Raw genomic sequence first — 16871 nt, forward strand, 5'->3', positions numbered from 1 at the left:
CCCTGGACCACAAAACCAGTCTTGCGTAGCAGAGGTATATCTCATTAGGATATTAAGTAAAGATCATGTTCCATCAAAACCTAGTTTTTGAGTTTGATATGCATTGCTAAGAACTTAGGTTGGACAACTTTAAAGGTGATTTTCTCAATATTTCGATTTCTTTAACACCTTCAGATTCCAGATTTTCAAAAAGTTACGTCTCTGACAAATATTATCCTGTCCTAACAAACATACATTAGTGTATAAATCTCAATTTAAAAAAATTGACACAAAACCGTATGGCTGGTTTTGTGGTCCAGGGTCACATCTTTTAATTCTCCTAGCATAATTGGCATAAAGTATTGCAGTTGGTCTTTAACGCTTATTCTATAGTATCTTGTCAAGTCCAAAGCCCTCTGTTCACACCGGACCCATCAGTATGAATTCCACGAAATGCTCGGACCCTCAGATATTCATAAATAACCTACTGTGCAAAAGATCCTTTTGAAGTCACTGACCTACTTCATGCTTTTACATTTCTTGCCTCCATTTTATCAAAAGGAACCAAGGGGATACGCTTAAAAGAGAGAAAAGCTAAGCTCATCTTAACATCCCCCTTGTCCTGTTTTGAACATAAATGAAAAAAGCACAAAGCTCCAGTCTTAAATGTCAAAGCCAATTGACGAACGCTCAATCATTTCAAGTTGCTGCTAATGTCGTTGCTGTTTAAACGACTCTGCAAACTCGTCCTTTCATTTCTCTGAATTCCTCTCCTCCTGCTTCTTCACACTCGTCCGTGACGGCAGGATTCTTCGTCTTCTCCCCAGCCCCTCCCTTTTTCAGCACAAAGACTGGCACTGAAACCTAATTAGCCTCAGCAGTGAGGCAGTGGAAAAGTTGTATTCCTGCAGCTGATAATAAAACGGCTTTGGAAATATGAGTCACTGTACGTTGAAGGGGCGACGCATGTAACTCAAGATCGCTCCGGTTGGGTCTCGAGGATGCATATTCGTCTGTATTTGTTATGATTCTCTCTGCATAGCAACCAGCTTTTGCGGTGCCAGTGTCATCACAGGCTAGAATTACTCTGCCGCACCACTGCCCTTTCGGCCGTCTGGACAAGCCTTTCGTTTTCAGAAACAAGGTCCTGTAATGCCTCATTTTAGGTGGGTTTGGAAACAAAGGGAACAGAACACAGCCCTTGGCTTGTGTGAATGAATCAACATCGCGCTTCCCGCTGTGTCCACTAGAGGGCAGCTTGGGGTTGACTAGTTAAGTGTCCTTGACTGTTCTCCTTGTGATTGTTTCAGGAAATGGAGCTCTGTGGATTTACACCATAAATAAGCCCCTCTTTTAGTATTTATCCCTTTTTCTGCAGGCTCCTTATGTTGAATTCAAATGTCGAGTTCCTGCATATTCCCATCTCCACCTGTCCACCATGAATGACAAGGCCAGGAGAGCTGTAATTTTCCCTCTTTCATAACACGGCCATGTTTCGATACCAATCTGCGATACAGAATGCTGCTTGCCATTCATGAGTTTTATCTCTTTTTTTTCCCTGTGCACGTTTACGGTTTTCTCCTTTGTTCATGCTTGTTCCGCAGCATGGATCAAAAGCTGACGTTCCCTCCTCACCAAATAGCAATTTAAAGTTTTATTATAAACAAACAGCAGCTTTTCTGGTGAGCCTTTATTCTGTTTCTTTTTCAAAAAAAAAAAAAATGTCAGTAAACTGATTCGGCGCTCATTTGAGAACTTTAATTTACCTAGATGAAATGGACTGCCATTGGCTACTTGAAGCCTGTTTTGATTTCTGCTAGATGGGCAGCTCAGCTGCACATTTTGTGAATCCCTCTCTCAAGTGACCTGAAAGCACACCCCACATTTCATTTGTAATTTTCGGCATAAAAGTGGGTCATGTTCCACAGTCCGCTGTAAAAAGGCTTGCCGTTTTCCCTAGGTGAGGTTATTTTCAAAAATCACTCTGTCGTCATTCCGTCTCCAAATTAGAAGTGCAAATACTCGGCTCCTCAAAATGTGACAGCCCTTTATTTAGCATTTGCAAATGTATTCAGAGCCTGACATGAGTGGAGTTGCATGAATTTTTAACCTTAGAAAATGGGTTAGTCATTTCTCGTAAACATCTGCTTGGCCAAGCTAAAGGGCTCTCCCTCTTCACATTTTCCAAGCCGGTTACCCCACCGCCTCCTTTGTCTCCGTTTCTCTCTCTAATATCACAAAGACATGCCTGAGCCTACTCCTTCAGAACTATGAATCTTATCTTTTCAGCTGTCTTCATATCCCAACAATGAGATCTTTTCTTCCTGCAGACTCCCCCACAAGCGTGCCCTAACAATGGGTGGCTTTATTCGACCCACAACGAAGGGAGTTGCGATTCATCCATGTAATTCCTTCATTTCAGCGGGGAAAAGTTTATTCTTCTCATCAGGCATTTTTTGGATTTTGCTATTACAGCCCTATCGCAGAGGTCCTGAGGGTTGTTGATGGGATGAAAATTCTGTCATCAGTTGCTCAACAGCACAACAGGTTTAAAAGTTTAGCAGATTTTTAAGGCTAACATTAGGGCTGCAACGATTGCAAGATTCTATTCAAGTATTCAATTTAAAAAAAAATTCTCGATTGCATTTTGCCCATGTCGGGTAATCGGCAAAATACCGAAGTGCCGCGTTCCACATATTAAACCCATTTGTGACCCTGGATGACAAAACCAGTCTTACGTAGCACAGGTATATTTGTAGCAATAGCCAAAAATACATTGTATCAGTCAAAATTATAGATTTTTCTTTCATGCCAAAAATCATAAGGAATGTTTTTGGGATCCAGATTTCTCTATCCCATTCCGCATGTGCCATTCGGAAGCATCCTGACAGGCTTGCCGCAGCAACTGAAATATGAAAGAAAAAACGACTCGCTAATATTCTTGTTGTTGACATTATCTCTGCACCCGTTTCTGCCTTTCCTTGCTTTCTTCACTTAAGTCAAGAGAAACATGCTTTTGGCAGAAGTTATACTGTCTTTAGTGTGGGTTGCATGAATCATCACTATGGAAACTATGTGGTTCCCAAAATGTGTGTGTGTGTGTGTGTGTGTGTGTGTGTGTGTGTGTGTGTGTGTGTGTGTGTGTGTGTGTGTGTGTCTGTGTGTGGCTGTGTGTGTGGCTGTGTGTATGTGTGTGTTCTGCCACCGATGCTCTAGTTTCAGAAGGCAGCATTGATGACTTGCCTTAACCTTCCGATTTGTTCTAAAGCAAGGTCTGAAAAGGCACCAGAAAGTAGACTCATGCCATCTGTGCCATATGTTCCATTGCAGGGATGGTATCAGTTTGACTATAAACAGAATATGTAAGGTTTTTTTGCCAATGCTGTATATCTGTTAGATGTTGCTGTGGTTTTTACAGATAATGAGGCGAAACGTAAGTATAGATTCAGTGGCAGTGCAGAATCAATTCTCTAATTGAAGGATGATTCCAGAATTGATCGTAGTTTGACACATTCTATAATTGATAACTGGGGCCCATTTCTGTGTTTTTAAGGAATAGTTAAACCCCAAAATATAATATGTCATTCCAGATTGTTTGACGTTTTCATTTGTTGAACACAAAAAGAGATGTTTAGCAGTATGTTCATGCTGCACTTTTCCATACAGTATAAATGAATGGAGATGTACATCAGAAAAAGCACCTTAAAAGTAGACTATGTGAATCATTTTTGGTTTGAATGTTTATTACAGCTTAGTAACCAAAATGCTATTTTGCCAAGGTGCTCTATTGAAATATATATGTAAAAGCAAATGAGATTTGAGATCTGCGGCCATGTAAATGTGACCCTGGACCACAAAACCTTAAGTAGCACGGGTATATTTGTAGCAGTAGCCAAAAATACATTGTATGGGTCAAAATTATTATTATTATTTTTTTTTTTTATGCCAAAAAAATCATAAGAATATTAAGTACAGTTCATTTTCTATGAAGATATTTTGTAAGAATATCATTGCTAAGAACTTCATTTGGATAACTTTAGAGGCGATTTTCTCAATATTTAGATTTTTTTGGCACTCTGATTTTTCAAATAGTTGTATCTCAGCCAAATATTGTCCTATCCTAACAAACCATACATCAAATGCTTTCAGATGATGTATAAATCTCAATTTCAGATTGAAAATGGACACTTACTAGGGTCACATATGATAACAGAATTGTCATTTTGCATGCGCTAACCCTTTAAACTTCTAAAATACCACTGTTCTGTGCTGGCCACGTACCATTTGAAGTGCAACAGTGTTGATGTTTCAAGCACACTATCAATCAACAAGACTATAGATCAGCCTATAATTAGACTCCCACCTGAATTATTAATGTCTTTCTAAGCGATCAAATAGGTTCACAATCAAACCCGCACACATGCTCTGACTGGTTGATGGGAACATTCAAAAGCAAGATTGCGAAAGGCAGAGAGGGGTGTGGTGCTGGTGGATTTTTGTGTCTGAACCTTCGAAGCCTGTCAATTGAAATAAAAAGCCCAGCTGCTGATGCCCTCACTCCCTTAGAGACTGCCGTGCACTGGTTTGAGTTTTAATGACCCGACCCATGAGCACTGGCTTTACATAATGTATGAACCAGGATTTGTTAACAATCAAATTAAGGGGCTGGAAGCAAAGGATGTATTTTTGTATTTGCAAAGAGGCTTGTTTGTGTTAATGGATCATCTCAATGCCATTGATTCATTATTGGTTATTTTTGACTGAGCGCTCATTGAATGGCTCTCCAGCTGGTGGAGTATCTCATGCCGCAGGGAGCTCTATGCCACTCTTAGAGCACTCATTCATTATAGTCTTACTGAATTTCAAGATACTGACTTTGTGCTCAGAACCAGGAAAGATTGAATACAAAAACTAAAAATGGTGCATCATAGACAACTCTGATTCATGTGGTTGGATATTAGTCACATTATAAAGTGGGATTTACTTTCAGGTTTTAAGTGTTTGACTTGGCAGTGCATATCTGGCATCACTGTAAGCTCATTTGTCTTGTTGCATTTCAGATGCAAGTCATTCAGTTGCAGTAATCGTTATTTCTCCTCCTGTTTTTACAGATCACAGAAGCAAGCAAGGATGTGCTCCCAGCGTGGCTGCATTGGGATGCAGAGAGTGCCACACTTCAAGGCCTTCCTCTAGAGACAGACAAGGGCGTTCACTACATATCTGTTTCTGTTTCCAATGAGAGCCAAGTCTCCCAAAGCCCAGATGTGTTCTCCATTGAGGTGCACCCAGAGGAGCATGCTGATACGGACCCTTTTCAGCTTGCGATTCAACAGGCAGCCAGCAATGACGCTCAACCTTTCATCTGTGGCAATGAGGAGCCTGTTACTGTGCTTACCGTCATTCTGGATGCTGACCTTACAAAGATGAGCTCGAAGCAGAGGGTGGAACTACTTGGCAACATGAAAAAGTTTTCCGGCATGGGGCTTCAGCACATGAAGATTTTGCCTGTGGTCAACAACCGTTTGTTTGACATGTCCGCTTTTATGGCAGGACCAGGAAATGCCAAGAAGGTTGTTGAAAACGGAGCCCTTTTGTCCTGGAAACTTGGCTGTAGTCTGGATCAAAGCAGCATTCCTGATATCAGCAGTGTTCAGGTTCCAGCAAAAGAGGGAACCATGTCTGCACAGTTGGGATATCCAGTCGTTGGATGGCATATCGCTAACAAAAAGCCCCATGTACCCAAAAGGGTGCGAAGGCAGCTCAACAACACCCCCACTCCCATTCCCTCATTACTACCCCCAACAACTTACCCTGAGCCCCCCATCCGTATCGTTCCCACACCGACCTCTCCTTCTATCGCTCCTACCTCAGACAGTTCTGCCCCACCTGTTCGTGGTCCTGTGCCACTTCCTGTGAAACCTACCATCCGGAACGTTTATCCCACTGCCTACACTCCAACCCTAGGTCCCCCTCAACCAACACGAGTAATAGACACCACCAGCACTATCGCCATTCAGCCCACCATGACCAGGCCTGTATATGTTGGAGCCTCCGTGACCCCAGCAACACCCACCACCAGGAAACCAACAAAGAGACCTCCAAAGAAACCCAAGACAACTCCGATACCAAGAGAACCCAAGACCACCACAACCAAGCCGCCAAGGCGCACAACACCCCCTGTTATCCCAATTGATGGCAATATAAAACCCCAACTGCGAAACCCAATCGATCAGGTAAATGCCTTTGTTGGCACCTACTTTGAGGTGAAGGTTCCATCCGATACGTTCTTTGACAAAGAGGACGGAACTACCGATAAGTTGAGACTCACCCTGCGTAAGGGCAACGATGTGGTCGGAGACGATTCCTGGATACAGTTCAATAGCACAAGCCAGTTGCTCTATGGATTACCAGACCAGGAGCATGAAGGAAAGCATGAGTATTTCATGCAGGCAACTGACAAAGGAGGTCTCTACGTAATAGATGCCTTTGAGGTCCGTGTCAATCGGTGGGGAAACAGTGTTAAACCCCCAGTGTTGTTCACTGCTGTGTTTGACGGGGATGCTCGTACCGTCACCAATGACGTTCACAAGAAGATCCTTCTCGTTAAGAAACTGGCCCAGTCTTTCGGTGATCGCAACAGTAGCACCGTCACCCTGAAGAACATCATGAAGGGCTCTATCATAGTGGAGTGGACCAACAACAGCCTTCAGCAAAGCCCCTGTCCAAAAGAGCAAATACAACAGTTGAGCCGAAAGATCTCTAATAACGAGGGTAAACCCTCGCCACAATTCATGCACGTTATGGAACCAGATTTCAAGGCCTTAAATATCACCGTCCGAGGCACAGCAAGCTGTCGCAACTACATGTTTGTCCCATTAGGTGAGATCCCAGATCCAACAACCTCTCCTGTTACTCCCGCTGTGGGCGCTGGAAGGCAAAGCAACGATGATGTGTATCTTCACACCGTCATACCCGCAGTGGTTGTCGCAGCTATCTTGCTGATAGCCGGAATCATTGCAATGATTTGCTACCGCAAGAAGCGCAAGGGCAAGCTGACTATAGAAGACCAAGCGACTTTCATCAAAAAAGGAGTGCCCATTATTTTTGCGGATGAGCTCGATGACTCTAAGCCGCCCCCATCTTCCAGCATGCCCCTTATCCTTCAAGAGGAAAAGCCTCCGCTTCCTCCACCAGAGTACCCTAACATGGCTAGTCCAGAGACAACACCTCTGAACCAGGACCTTTTGGGAGAGTACACCCCTTTACACGATGAGGATCCCAATGCCCCTCCCTACCAGCCGCCTCCGCCCTTCTCCACCCCAATGGAGGGGAAAGGATCCCGCCCCAAGAACATGACCCCGTACAGATCTCCACCCCCTTACGTGCCACCCTAATGTTTGCCGAAACCTCCGGAGCAGGAGGATGAGGAACTTTTGTAGTTCCACACCAGTGTGTTGTTTCTTTGCATTACGGGATTTTTAGACGGGGGGTGCTGTTTGGGGTTTGAATGTGATGGGATGATTTTGTTAAACCGGACTCTTAAGGAGATGTGGGAGGGCGGGGCAAGTGGATAGTCTGCAAAGGACAGCAAAAACAACCTCAGCCTCTGACTACTCTGGTTATTGCTAAACTGTTGGGGATGTACCCTCCAGTCCTGGCGCTTTTGTGTCTAGATGGGCTTTTTGACTAATTATTGGTTTCGTTTTGATTTTTATTTTCTTTGTTTTATCGTTTCACGTTTTTTCAGAATCAAAACTCCTTGCCTAACAGCACTCTTTCTATCTTCTGAATTCGTTAATCTTGAATAATATAAGCGGACAATAAAGCTGACTGCAGGTGCAAAAGGTTTCATAGAGAAATTCAATAACAGAAGGGGAATAAAAGAATGGCCTTGAGGGACTTGGACAGCCATGCAGACAGTGTCGTGGGATGTCGATTCATTATGGTTTTGCCTTTTAACACAAAATTAAACTGTTTTTATTGTTATTCACATGTCTAGTTAAATCACTACAAGAAGAGGTAGCCAAAACGAAAGATTTGTTTAATCCACTGTATATTTGAACGTTATGTTAGATCATCTTTAATTTTTATTATATATATATTTTTATTACTTTTGTTTTTTTTTAAGTATTACACTGAGATAAACACTATTTTACACCCCTCGATTATGAAAAAAATGATTAAATCACTGAGTGAACATGTCGCAGTGTGCGTTCTGACTTGAGATGTGTGCTATGTGGTTTCTTCCCAGCCATGTGAAACTTTTAGAGGAGGTAATCTCACGAGTGAGTCGTCTATGCAGATTCTGCCTTTGACCTGACAGGCCCAAGCCCGGTATTGATCTCACTTAATCATATTTCCCACAGGCCATGAAGAAATCTTGCCATTTAATTGGTTGTACAGGTTGACGGGGTCTTTGCATCCGTAATTCTCTCATAAAACAGCAGGAACAATGTTCTGCACCCTCAAGTCAAAACCACCAATATACTGTTTCACCAGTTAGACTCAAGCTACTGACAGTCATTGAGACAGATTGCTCAATTTCAAAGACTTGATTTAATCAGAACAAGCTCGGGTTTCGGATGATTTGTAGTTTCTTTGTTTCTTCCTTTTTCTTTTATTTTTATGTTATGTTTTTTTTTTTTTTTTTTAAATATATAAATATATATATATTTCAGTGATGATTATGGAGTATATGCCTTGGATCCACTCAAAATAATTCAAAATAAAGACTGAAGATTTTGATAACGGTGACCCATCCTCTACATGACGGTATTGTTTATTAAATGTCATGTCATAATTATATATTTGCAGTTGAATGCCATATTTTGCCTTGGTGGTATCGCAGCAAGTGTCTTCTGTACATAATATTCTGCCTGTGGATATAACTGTATTTATAGTCCAAACGTGTGTAAATCGGATATGGTAAAAAAGAAATAGAGAAAAAAAAAAAAAACTACAGTTTGTTTTAGATGAGGGGTGATTATTTTTTATATATAGTGATGGTTATAAAAAAATTAAAAAAGAAGCAAGACTTGGAATGGAAAGAGAATAAAGTACTGGTTTCATTTAAAAATCATCGGGGGGAAAACTCAAGAAAAATCTAAAAAAGAGAAAGATTGATAAAATCACAATCTAATTTTTTACAAAGTTTTTGATACAGCCTCAAATTGTTTATTAAGAACAACAAATATATAGTGTACTGCAATTTGTAAAACTTTAGTCTTGTTAATTGATTCATTATATAGCTTTTCCTCATGGGTCTTTTTCTTAGGTGGTTTGCTTTCAGCTTATTTAACAAAATGGAAAAGGCGGACTGTGATGTCCTATGTATTTTTTGTTTGTTTTTTTTGTTTTGTTTTACGCTTTTGTTTTGAGGTTTGAATTCAAAAGTGACATTTGCAATAATAAAGGTGTGGCGTAGTCATGGCTGGTCGGTATGAGTAGCGTGCAAGATCTGTGATACCTCAAGTCTGACAACCCCAGATGACTGAATTGTTCTGCCACGTAGGAGGTCATGTATGGATGTGTTTTTGGGTGCGTAAGTCGTTTTTTTAATGCTTCCATTTAGCCTTTTAACAGATTTATCAGTAAACCAAAATCAAGGGAGGTTTGATTTGATGTTTCATTGGTACGTACCAGTGTTGGTCTTGCAAAGATGCAGTAGGATGGAGGTACAAAATCATTGCAAAACGCACTTCATCGTGGTACGCCATTGACAAACTGCAAAGTAATTTTCTGTATTTTTTCACAGAAGCAAAATGATTCATTTTAACCCAGAATCTGACGAACTTTGTTGGATTTGTATTAGAAACGAAAGCAAAAACAATAGCAGTCATCATACTGTACACAATTTTGCTTTGCAAGTAAATTTATCTTGTTTTTACAGAAATACATGCTGTTGTTTTTTTGCAGTGTACAGCAAAATCGCCAACAAAATGCTTAATATTGTCTTTTTTGTGGCCTTTTCTAATGGATTCTTTTGTTTCGGTGTTACAATGCGTTATTTATACATTTATGTAGCAACGAGTCTGTCGCAGTAAAGCTACTGCTTTCTCATCAGCACAACTCTGAATATTTTAGGTGGAAAAACCAAAGATGCAGATTAAAAGATGGCTGTTGTTTGCTAGTGTCAATTTTTTTTTTTTTCGTACAGTTTTGAATAAAAGCAATGATGAACGAGTAAAAATACGATAGTTTCCCTTCCGTCCCTTTTAGGAATGTTTAGAATATTATGTATATTTTCACAAATCTTTAATCTTTAGTCTATCACAGCCATGTTGTTTTTGTCAAATCAGTCAGCCTTACATACATTTTCAGCCTTCGGAAAACAGTTTGATTACTATATGAAAATACCTAATTCTTAAAACTGGACTATCATCCTTTTATAATTTGATAAGGCTCATTAAATGGTACAAGTTGGGGAAACGGTCAGTATGTTTTCTTTTTGTATGTATATGAGTTTCGTTCTTTTAATTTTTTTTAACATGTTGTCCAACTTTTAACAATGTTACAAAGTGTGCAACCTCAACCTGTGTTGCAAAGACAAGCCGAGTCGGCGAAAGATTGAACATTTAAGCAATGCATTTATAAAGGTGCTGAGGTCGACCTTGGGTCCAGGTGTTGGAAATGACAGTGATATGTTGAGCGAGACACCTTTGAGGCCAGATGCTGCAAAGAAGTGCAACCTAGTACCGAATACAATGCCAACATAATGATGAAACAAACAAAAAAAAAAAACACTATTCATTCTCTTTCATGTTCAACAGCGTTGGTTAATTTATGCCACCAGACACTGTATGTTTGAATCTTGTATTAAAAAGTGTTCTCACCGGGAATGTGTGTGGGTTCTTTGATAGTTCATGATTGAGAGTTTTATGCAAAGTGACTGCCGTCTGACCTGGTAACCATGATATTCATGATTTAGGAGTAAAAGAATGTTCCTGGTTCAAACAACTAAGATATACTGACAGGTTTTGCGATGTACTGTCGATGAACACTGAAAATAATTTGACTTGTCAAGTTTGTCAAACAAGAATGTTTGTCTCAGTTTCATTAGATTTACACATTTTTTGTGTACTGTACTTTTAAACGACTGGTCTCAAATGTAATTCATCTATAACTTTAGAACTAAAGTTATACATTTATACATATCTATACAGCATAAAAGTAAGAATTGTGTGATGTTCCTCTCCATAAAAATGCATAAAACATAAGAAATCCAATTTTAATCTAAATAAAACTCTCTTTTTTTGAGAATACAGTTGGAATTAATATTGGAATTAATTGAAGTTGATTCATTTCCAGAATAAAAATGTCTTGATAATTTACTCCTACATCCAAGATGTTCATGTCTTTCTTAAAAAGAAATTAAGGTTTTTAAGGAAAACATTCCAGGATTCTTCTCTATACACTCTTAAAAATAAAGGTTCTTTATTGACGATGGTTCCATGAAGAACCTTGACCATCCATGGAGCCTTTTAAATGCGAAAAAAAAAGGTTCTTTATAGTCGAAAAAGGTTCTTTAGATTGTTAGAATGTTAAACTGTTCAGATTCTGACAGGTTCTTTGGGAAACCAAAAAATAAAAAATAAATGTTCTTTATTGACATCAATGGTTCCATGACATCCATGAAACCTTTCAAATGCAGAAAATGTTCTTTATTTTTTGGTTCCCCAAAGCACCTTCAACTATAAAGGTTCTTTATTGACATTGATGGTTCCATAAAGAACCCTGAATATCCATGAAACCTTTCAAATGCAGAAAAGGTCCTTTATAGTCAAAAAAGTTTCCTTAGATTTTTTAAATGTTATTCAAAATGGTTCTTTTAGAAACTGTTCACTGAAAGGAACCTTTCAAATGCAGAAAAGGTTCTTTATAGTCAAAAAATGTTCTTTAGATTTTTAAAATGTCATTTTTTTAAGAGATGTTTCCTGAAAAGTTATTTGTGGAACCAATAAATAAAGGTTCTTTATTGACATTGATGGTTCCATGAAGAACTGTGAACATCCATGGAACCTTTCAAATACAGGTTCTATATAGTTGAAAAAGGTTCTTTAGATTTTTAAAATGTTATTCAAACATTTTTGTTTGTTTGTTTAGTTAAGAACAGTTCACTGAAATGTTCTTTGGGGAACCAAAAAATAAAGGTTCTTTATTGAAATTGATGGTTCCATGAAAAACCTTGGAACATCCATGGAACCTTTCGAATGCAGAAAAGGTTCTTTTATAGTTGAAAAGGGTTCTCTAAAGGTTCTTTAGATTTTTAAAATGTTATTCAGAATGTTTTTTTAAGAACTGTTCACTGAAAGATTCTTTGGGGAACCAAAAAATAAAGGTTCTTTATTGGAACCATGACCTTTCAACTGCAGAAAAGTTTCTTTATACTCAAAAAATGTTCTTTAGATTTTTAAAATGTTATTTTTTAAAGAGCTGTTTACTGAAAAGTTATTTGGGGAACTAAAAAATAAAGGTTGTTTATTGACATTGATGGTTCCATGAAGAACCTTGAATATCCATGGAACATTTTTTAAATGCAGAAAAGGTTCTTTATAGTCGAAAAAGTTTCTTTAGATTTTTAAAATGTTATTCAAAATGTTTTTTTTTTTTTCTTCCCAAGAACTGTTTACTGAAATGTTCTTTGGGAAACCAAAAAAATAAAGGTTCTTTATTGGCATTGATGGTTCCATGAAGAACCTTTAACATCCATGGAACATTTCAAATGCAGAAAAAAAAAATTCTTTGGATTTCAAAAATGTTATTCAAAATGTTTCTTTGAAAACTGTTCACTGAAAGGTTCTTTGGGGAACCAAAAATGATTCTTCAATGGCATCACTGCAAAGACACCCTTTTGGAATCTTTATTTTTAAGGGTGTATAGTGGACTTCAATGGGAGTCAATGGGTTGAAGGTCCAAATTGTAGTTTCAATGCAGTGTCAAAGGGCTCTACACGATCCTAGCCAAGAAGTAACAGTCCTATCTAGCGAAACGATTGGTCATATAAAAAAAAAAAAAAAAAACAATAAAGAATTATATACTTTTCAATTGCAAAAGCTCATCTTGCATTGGTGACTTAACGCATTGCATAATTACATTGGAAAGTTCACGCATGACATAGACAGAAGTACCAACCCAGTGTTTACATAGCGAACAACATTGGACCTTTAACCCGTTGGCCACCATTGAAGTCCACTATATGGAGAAAAAATGTTTTCCTCAAAAACCTTCATTTCCTTTTGTCTGAAGAAAGAAAGAGACAAACTTCTTGGATGGCATGGGGGTGAGAAAATTATCAGGACATTTTTATTCTGGAAGTAAACTAATCCTTTAAGGATCTTGTGTGCTCTTTTTTTTTTTTTTAATAGTAAAAATGTTTCTTGTGCATACACAAAAAAACATGCAATTATTAGTGAAGACCATAAAAATGTGAAGGAAAAAAATCTAAGATATTTCCCTTAATCAGCCACAATTCACAACTTGGGTTGTACTGAACAGTTTCTTTACTTAAATCTCTTTTTATCTTTTATATATATATATATATATATATATATTTACAACATTTTTCAAAGGATCCTCCTCGGTACGACCCCTCATTACCATCAAAGAACGTGAACCCTCCAGCAAATGACCTTTCGGTTAGAGCACCCTTCATAAAACCCTTTCGTTTTTGAGGATCTGAAGCGCCCTCGATGGCATCGCGGCCTTTAAAACCCCCTGACAGCTGGAGATCAAGAAGAGAGGCCACGGTTTTCTTTTCATTTACTGCTCGTCTATCACAAACAAGATTCATCTGTTCTCCGAGATAAATTATACAAGCCATATCTGTTACGTTCCCTTTGTCTTAATTTAGAATAAGGAACAAAGTAGACAGGGTGTCTCTCTTGTCAGACAAATTGAGAAGGCAGAGATGAAAGACGGTAGATCTGTTTCCATCGCGAGTCTAGTGCTTGATGAATGTGTCTTTATTTAGCTGTTTTCCCTTGCAACCTTGTATGAGAAACTTTACATATCCCGGACGAGCCCCCGATGTCAATTACTTCATTATTTTTCAAGATGAACAAGAGGATTCACATCAATGCCTCTGCGTTGATGAAGCTTTCCGAGAAATGTGTGTCCCTCACCATTAATGCTTTCAAAACATCAACTAGCTCTTCTAGTCATGCTGTTTATCTCAATGGTTCAGAGTTTGAAAATATCAAGTTTCAGCTCATTCGGTAATTGTGGGCATTCAATGATATTTCAATTCTCAGAATTGTTCAGGTCACCTTAAGAACGACGTTTTCTCATCTCCACATGAAGTGCGACGTTAAGTCCTTGAAGTTACTAATAGGATGCAATGTTGCAGTTACAGATTGTAGTTTTAGTGCAAGCTACATATGAAGATTAAAGGCGTTTTGCCTCTAAGGACGCCTCTTGTTAAAACGTACAGATGGTTGTGTCTCCAAACTCTTGTGTTTACTTAACCATGGGCATTAGGATGGATGAGCCTCTTCCTTTCTCCAGACACTGCAATGATATCCTACAAAACAAACTGGATGGAGTCGGGTTTTATTCCTCTGCAGTGTTGAGGTTCTTTCTTTGTACTATTGAGTTTTACAATGAACATACATCAAACTTGCTATGTCTGGAGGCTTCACATCATTCTGAAGGCGTTACTGCAGCAATGTTGGTATTTAGGATAAAAAATTATGTTTTTTTGTTTGTTGTGTTCGATTGCTCCTCCTTAGATATCTTAAAATGGATCAAGGCTTATATTTCACCCCGAAATCGGAAGAAATTAATCAAATATATTGTGCTTAATGAAAATGAAGCCTTAATGAGCGTTAAGATTTGCATGACATTTAAGCACTTTTACCCCCAATTCTCATTACCGTAATGAAAAAAACATAAACATTAGTATTATTTAAACATCATGGCAGTAGTTTTACTGCTGCTTTATGCAGATTTATGTATGAAAAACAAAGGTTTGCACAAAAACTTATGAATAATTGCAGGGGAAATGTCTGAAGACATTATGGTAATTACAATTTTGTCGAAAAACGTTTTTAATTGCCATTAAAACAATGTAAAATAAAACTAAAAATGAAAGCGACTTTGTTTTTATGAAGAATATAGTTACATTCATTTTATAAAATGTATTTTAGGGTTTGAGATTTAGCAATTACCAAAAAAAACTAATACCAGAATTACTCCAACTTTTGTTTTTGTAGCATGGTATTGGCATTTATGAGTACGCCTTGCATCGATCATTGGCGAACTAATGCGAAATAACAAAAAGTTTGTCTTTATCACAAGAAATCATAAGTAAGCCTGTTCCAACTTCCATACCAGACCATAAATGTAGAACATATTAACAAATGCTGAAAAAATGTTTGTTTTTCCTCTTATTGTTCTCTCTTCTTCATTTGAGAATATGCAGGCTCCACGCGGTAGACAGTGGCAATTCATCATCTCATATGCCTTTGATGCAGCATCGAAAGGCATGTGGCTCCGAACATCAAGCGGAGCATCTAGGACTCCACGTGGCAACGCAGCCAGGATTTATTCCCAAAGATCAGCTCACAACGTGCTGAAAATCTGGACTGGAGTTCCGCTGGGTGTCAGTTCGACATCTGCACTGAGTGCATCAGAAATACTGTATATATAATGTAGCAGAAGAGGAAGAGTTTTACTTTACTGTGGAAAGGTGCAGCTGAATAAAATTATTCCAGTGGATTTGATTGTCAAAATGTTGGATGTGCAAGCCTTACCGAGGTAGAATGCTATTCCTATAATAATACCACAGTATTTTGACTCTACTATAGGAATTTGTAGATGTATAGCTATATATCAATATGTATCACCATTTTTTCTTTACATTTACCATGGTCAGGCTGGGAGACCACCAGCTAAAACCAGCTACTTCCAGCTCTAACCATTAGGCAGGGATTGTAGGTGGGGGGAGTGAATATACAGCATTCTCTCCACCCTCAATACCACGACTGAGGTGAGTCCCTTGAGCAAGGCACCGAACCCCCAACTGCTCCTCGGGCTCCGCAGCAATGGCTGCCCACTGCTCCGGGTGTGTGTTCACGGTGTGTGTGTGATCACTACTGTGTGTGTGCGTGCACTTGGATGGGTTAAATGCAGAATGCAAATTCCTAGTACGGGTCACCATACTTGGCCTCACCTCCTTTCCTTTCCTCCTTAAACCAGCTAAGACCAGCCAACCAGCTACGATAATACTATGGTATGTGTTAATATATAATGTAAAATCATCCATTATCATAAAAAGTACCAAATGTACATGGTTTGACTATGTTTTTTGAACATATAGTACCATAATGTAGCTTTTGTGAAGGACCATTGAACTCCTATGGTATTATCATGTTTTTAACATGTTTTTGATGTTTTTTTGTACTCGTAACACAGTAATACTGTGGTATTTATTTATGTAGAATGTAAAATGACTCATTACCATAATATAAGAACCAAAAGTACATGGTTTAAGCCGGAAGTAGCTGGTTTTAGCTGGTCTCCCAGCTTGACCAGCCTGGCCAGGCTGGAAAAGTGGTCAAAACCCCTCTAAAACCAGCCTACTGACCAGCTATGACCAGCTATAACCAGGCTGGGTTGGTTTTTTTGTTTTGTTTTGTTTTTTTTCTTCACAAGGGATAATGTAGTTTTTGTGAAGTACCATTGAACTCCTATGGTATTATCATGTTTTTAACATTTTTTTTTTGTTTTGTTTTTTTTTTGTACACGTAACACAGTAATACTATGGTATTTGTTAATGTAGAATGTAAAATCATCCATTACCATAATATAAGTACCAAAAGTATATGGTTTCACCATGTTTTTCGAACATACCGAACATACTGTACTAATTCAATGATATTCTTTGAACTACCGTA

At 38.5% G+C, this 16871-nt stretch overlaps 1 protein-coding gene across 2 annotated transcripts in view; it reads left to right on the top strand.

Moving 5' to 3' along the window:
- Positions 1–10817, top strand: part of dag1 (dystroglycan 1) — a 43093-nt gene extending 32276 nt beyond the window's left edge. For both annotated transcript variants that reach the window (XM_073843947.1, XM_073843946.1), the window contains exon 3: positions 5091–10817. In XM_073843947.1, coding sequence (XP_073700048.1) covers positions 5091–7373 — 2283 coding nt within the window. In that variant the 3' untranslated portion in view covers positions 7374–10817. The remainder of the gene's footprint in view (positions 1–5090) is intronic.
- The last annotated feature ends 6054 nt before the right edge of the window (positions 10818–16871 follow it).

Source organism: Garra rufa, chromosome 7, assembly GCF_049309525.1.
Source record: "Garra rufa chromosome 7, GarRuf1.0, whole genome shotgun sequence".
In the NCBI taxonomy this organism is placed as follows: domain Eukaryota; kingdom Metazoa; phylum Chordata; class Actinopteri; order Cypriniformes; family Cyprinidae; genus Garra; species Garra rufa.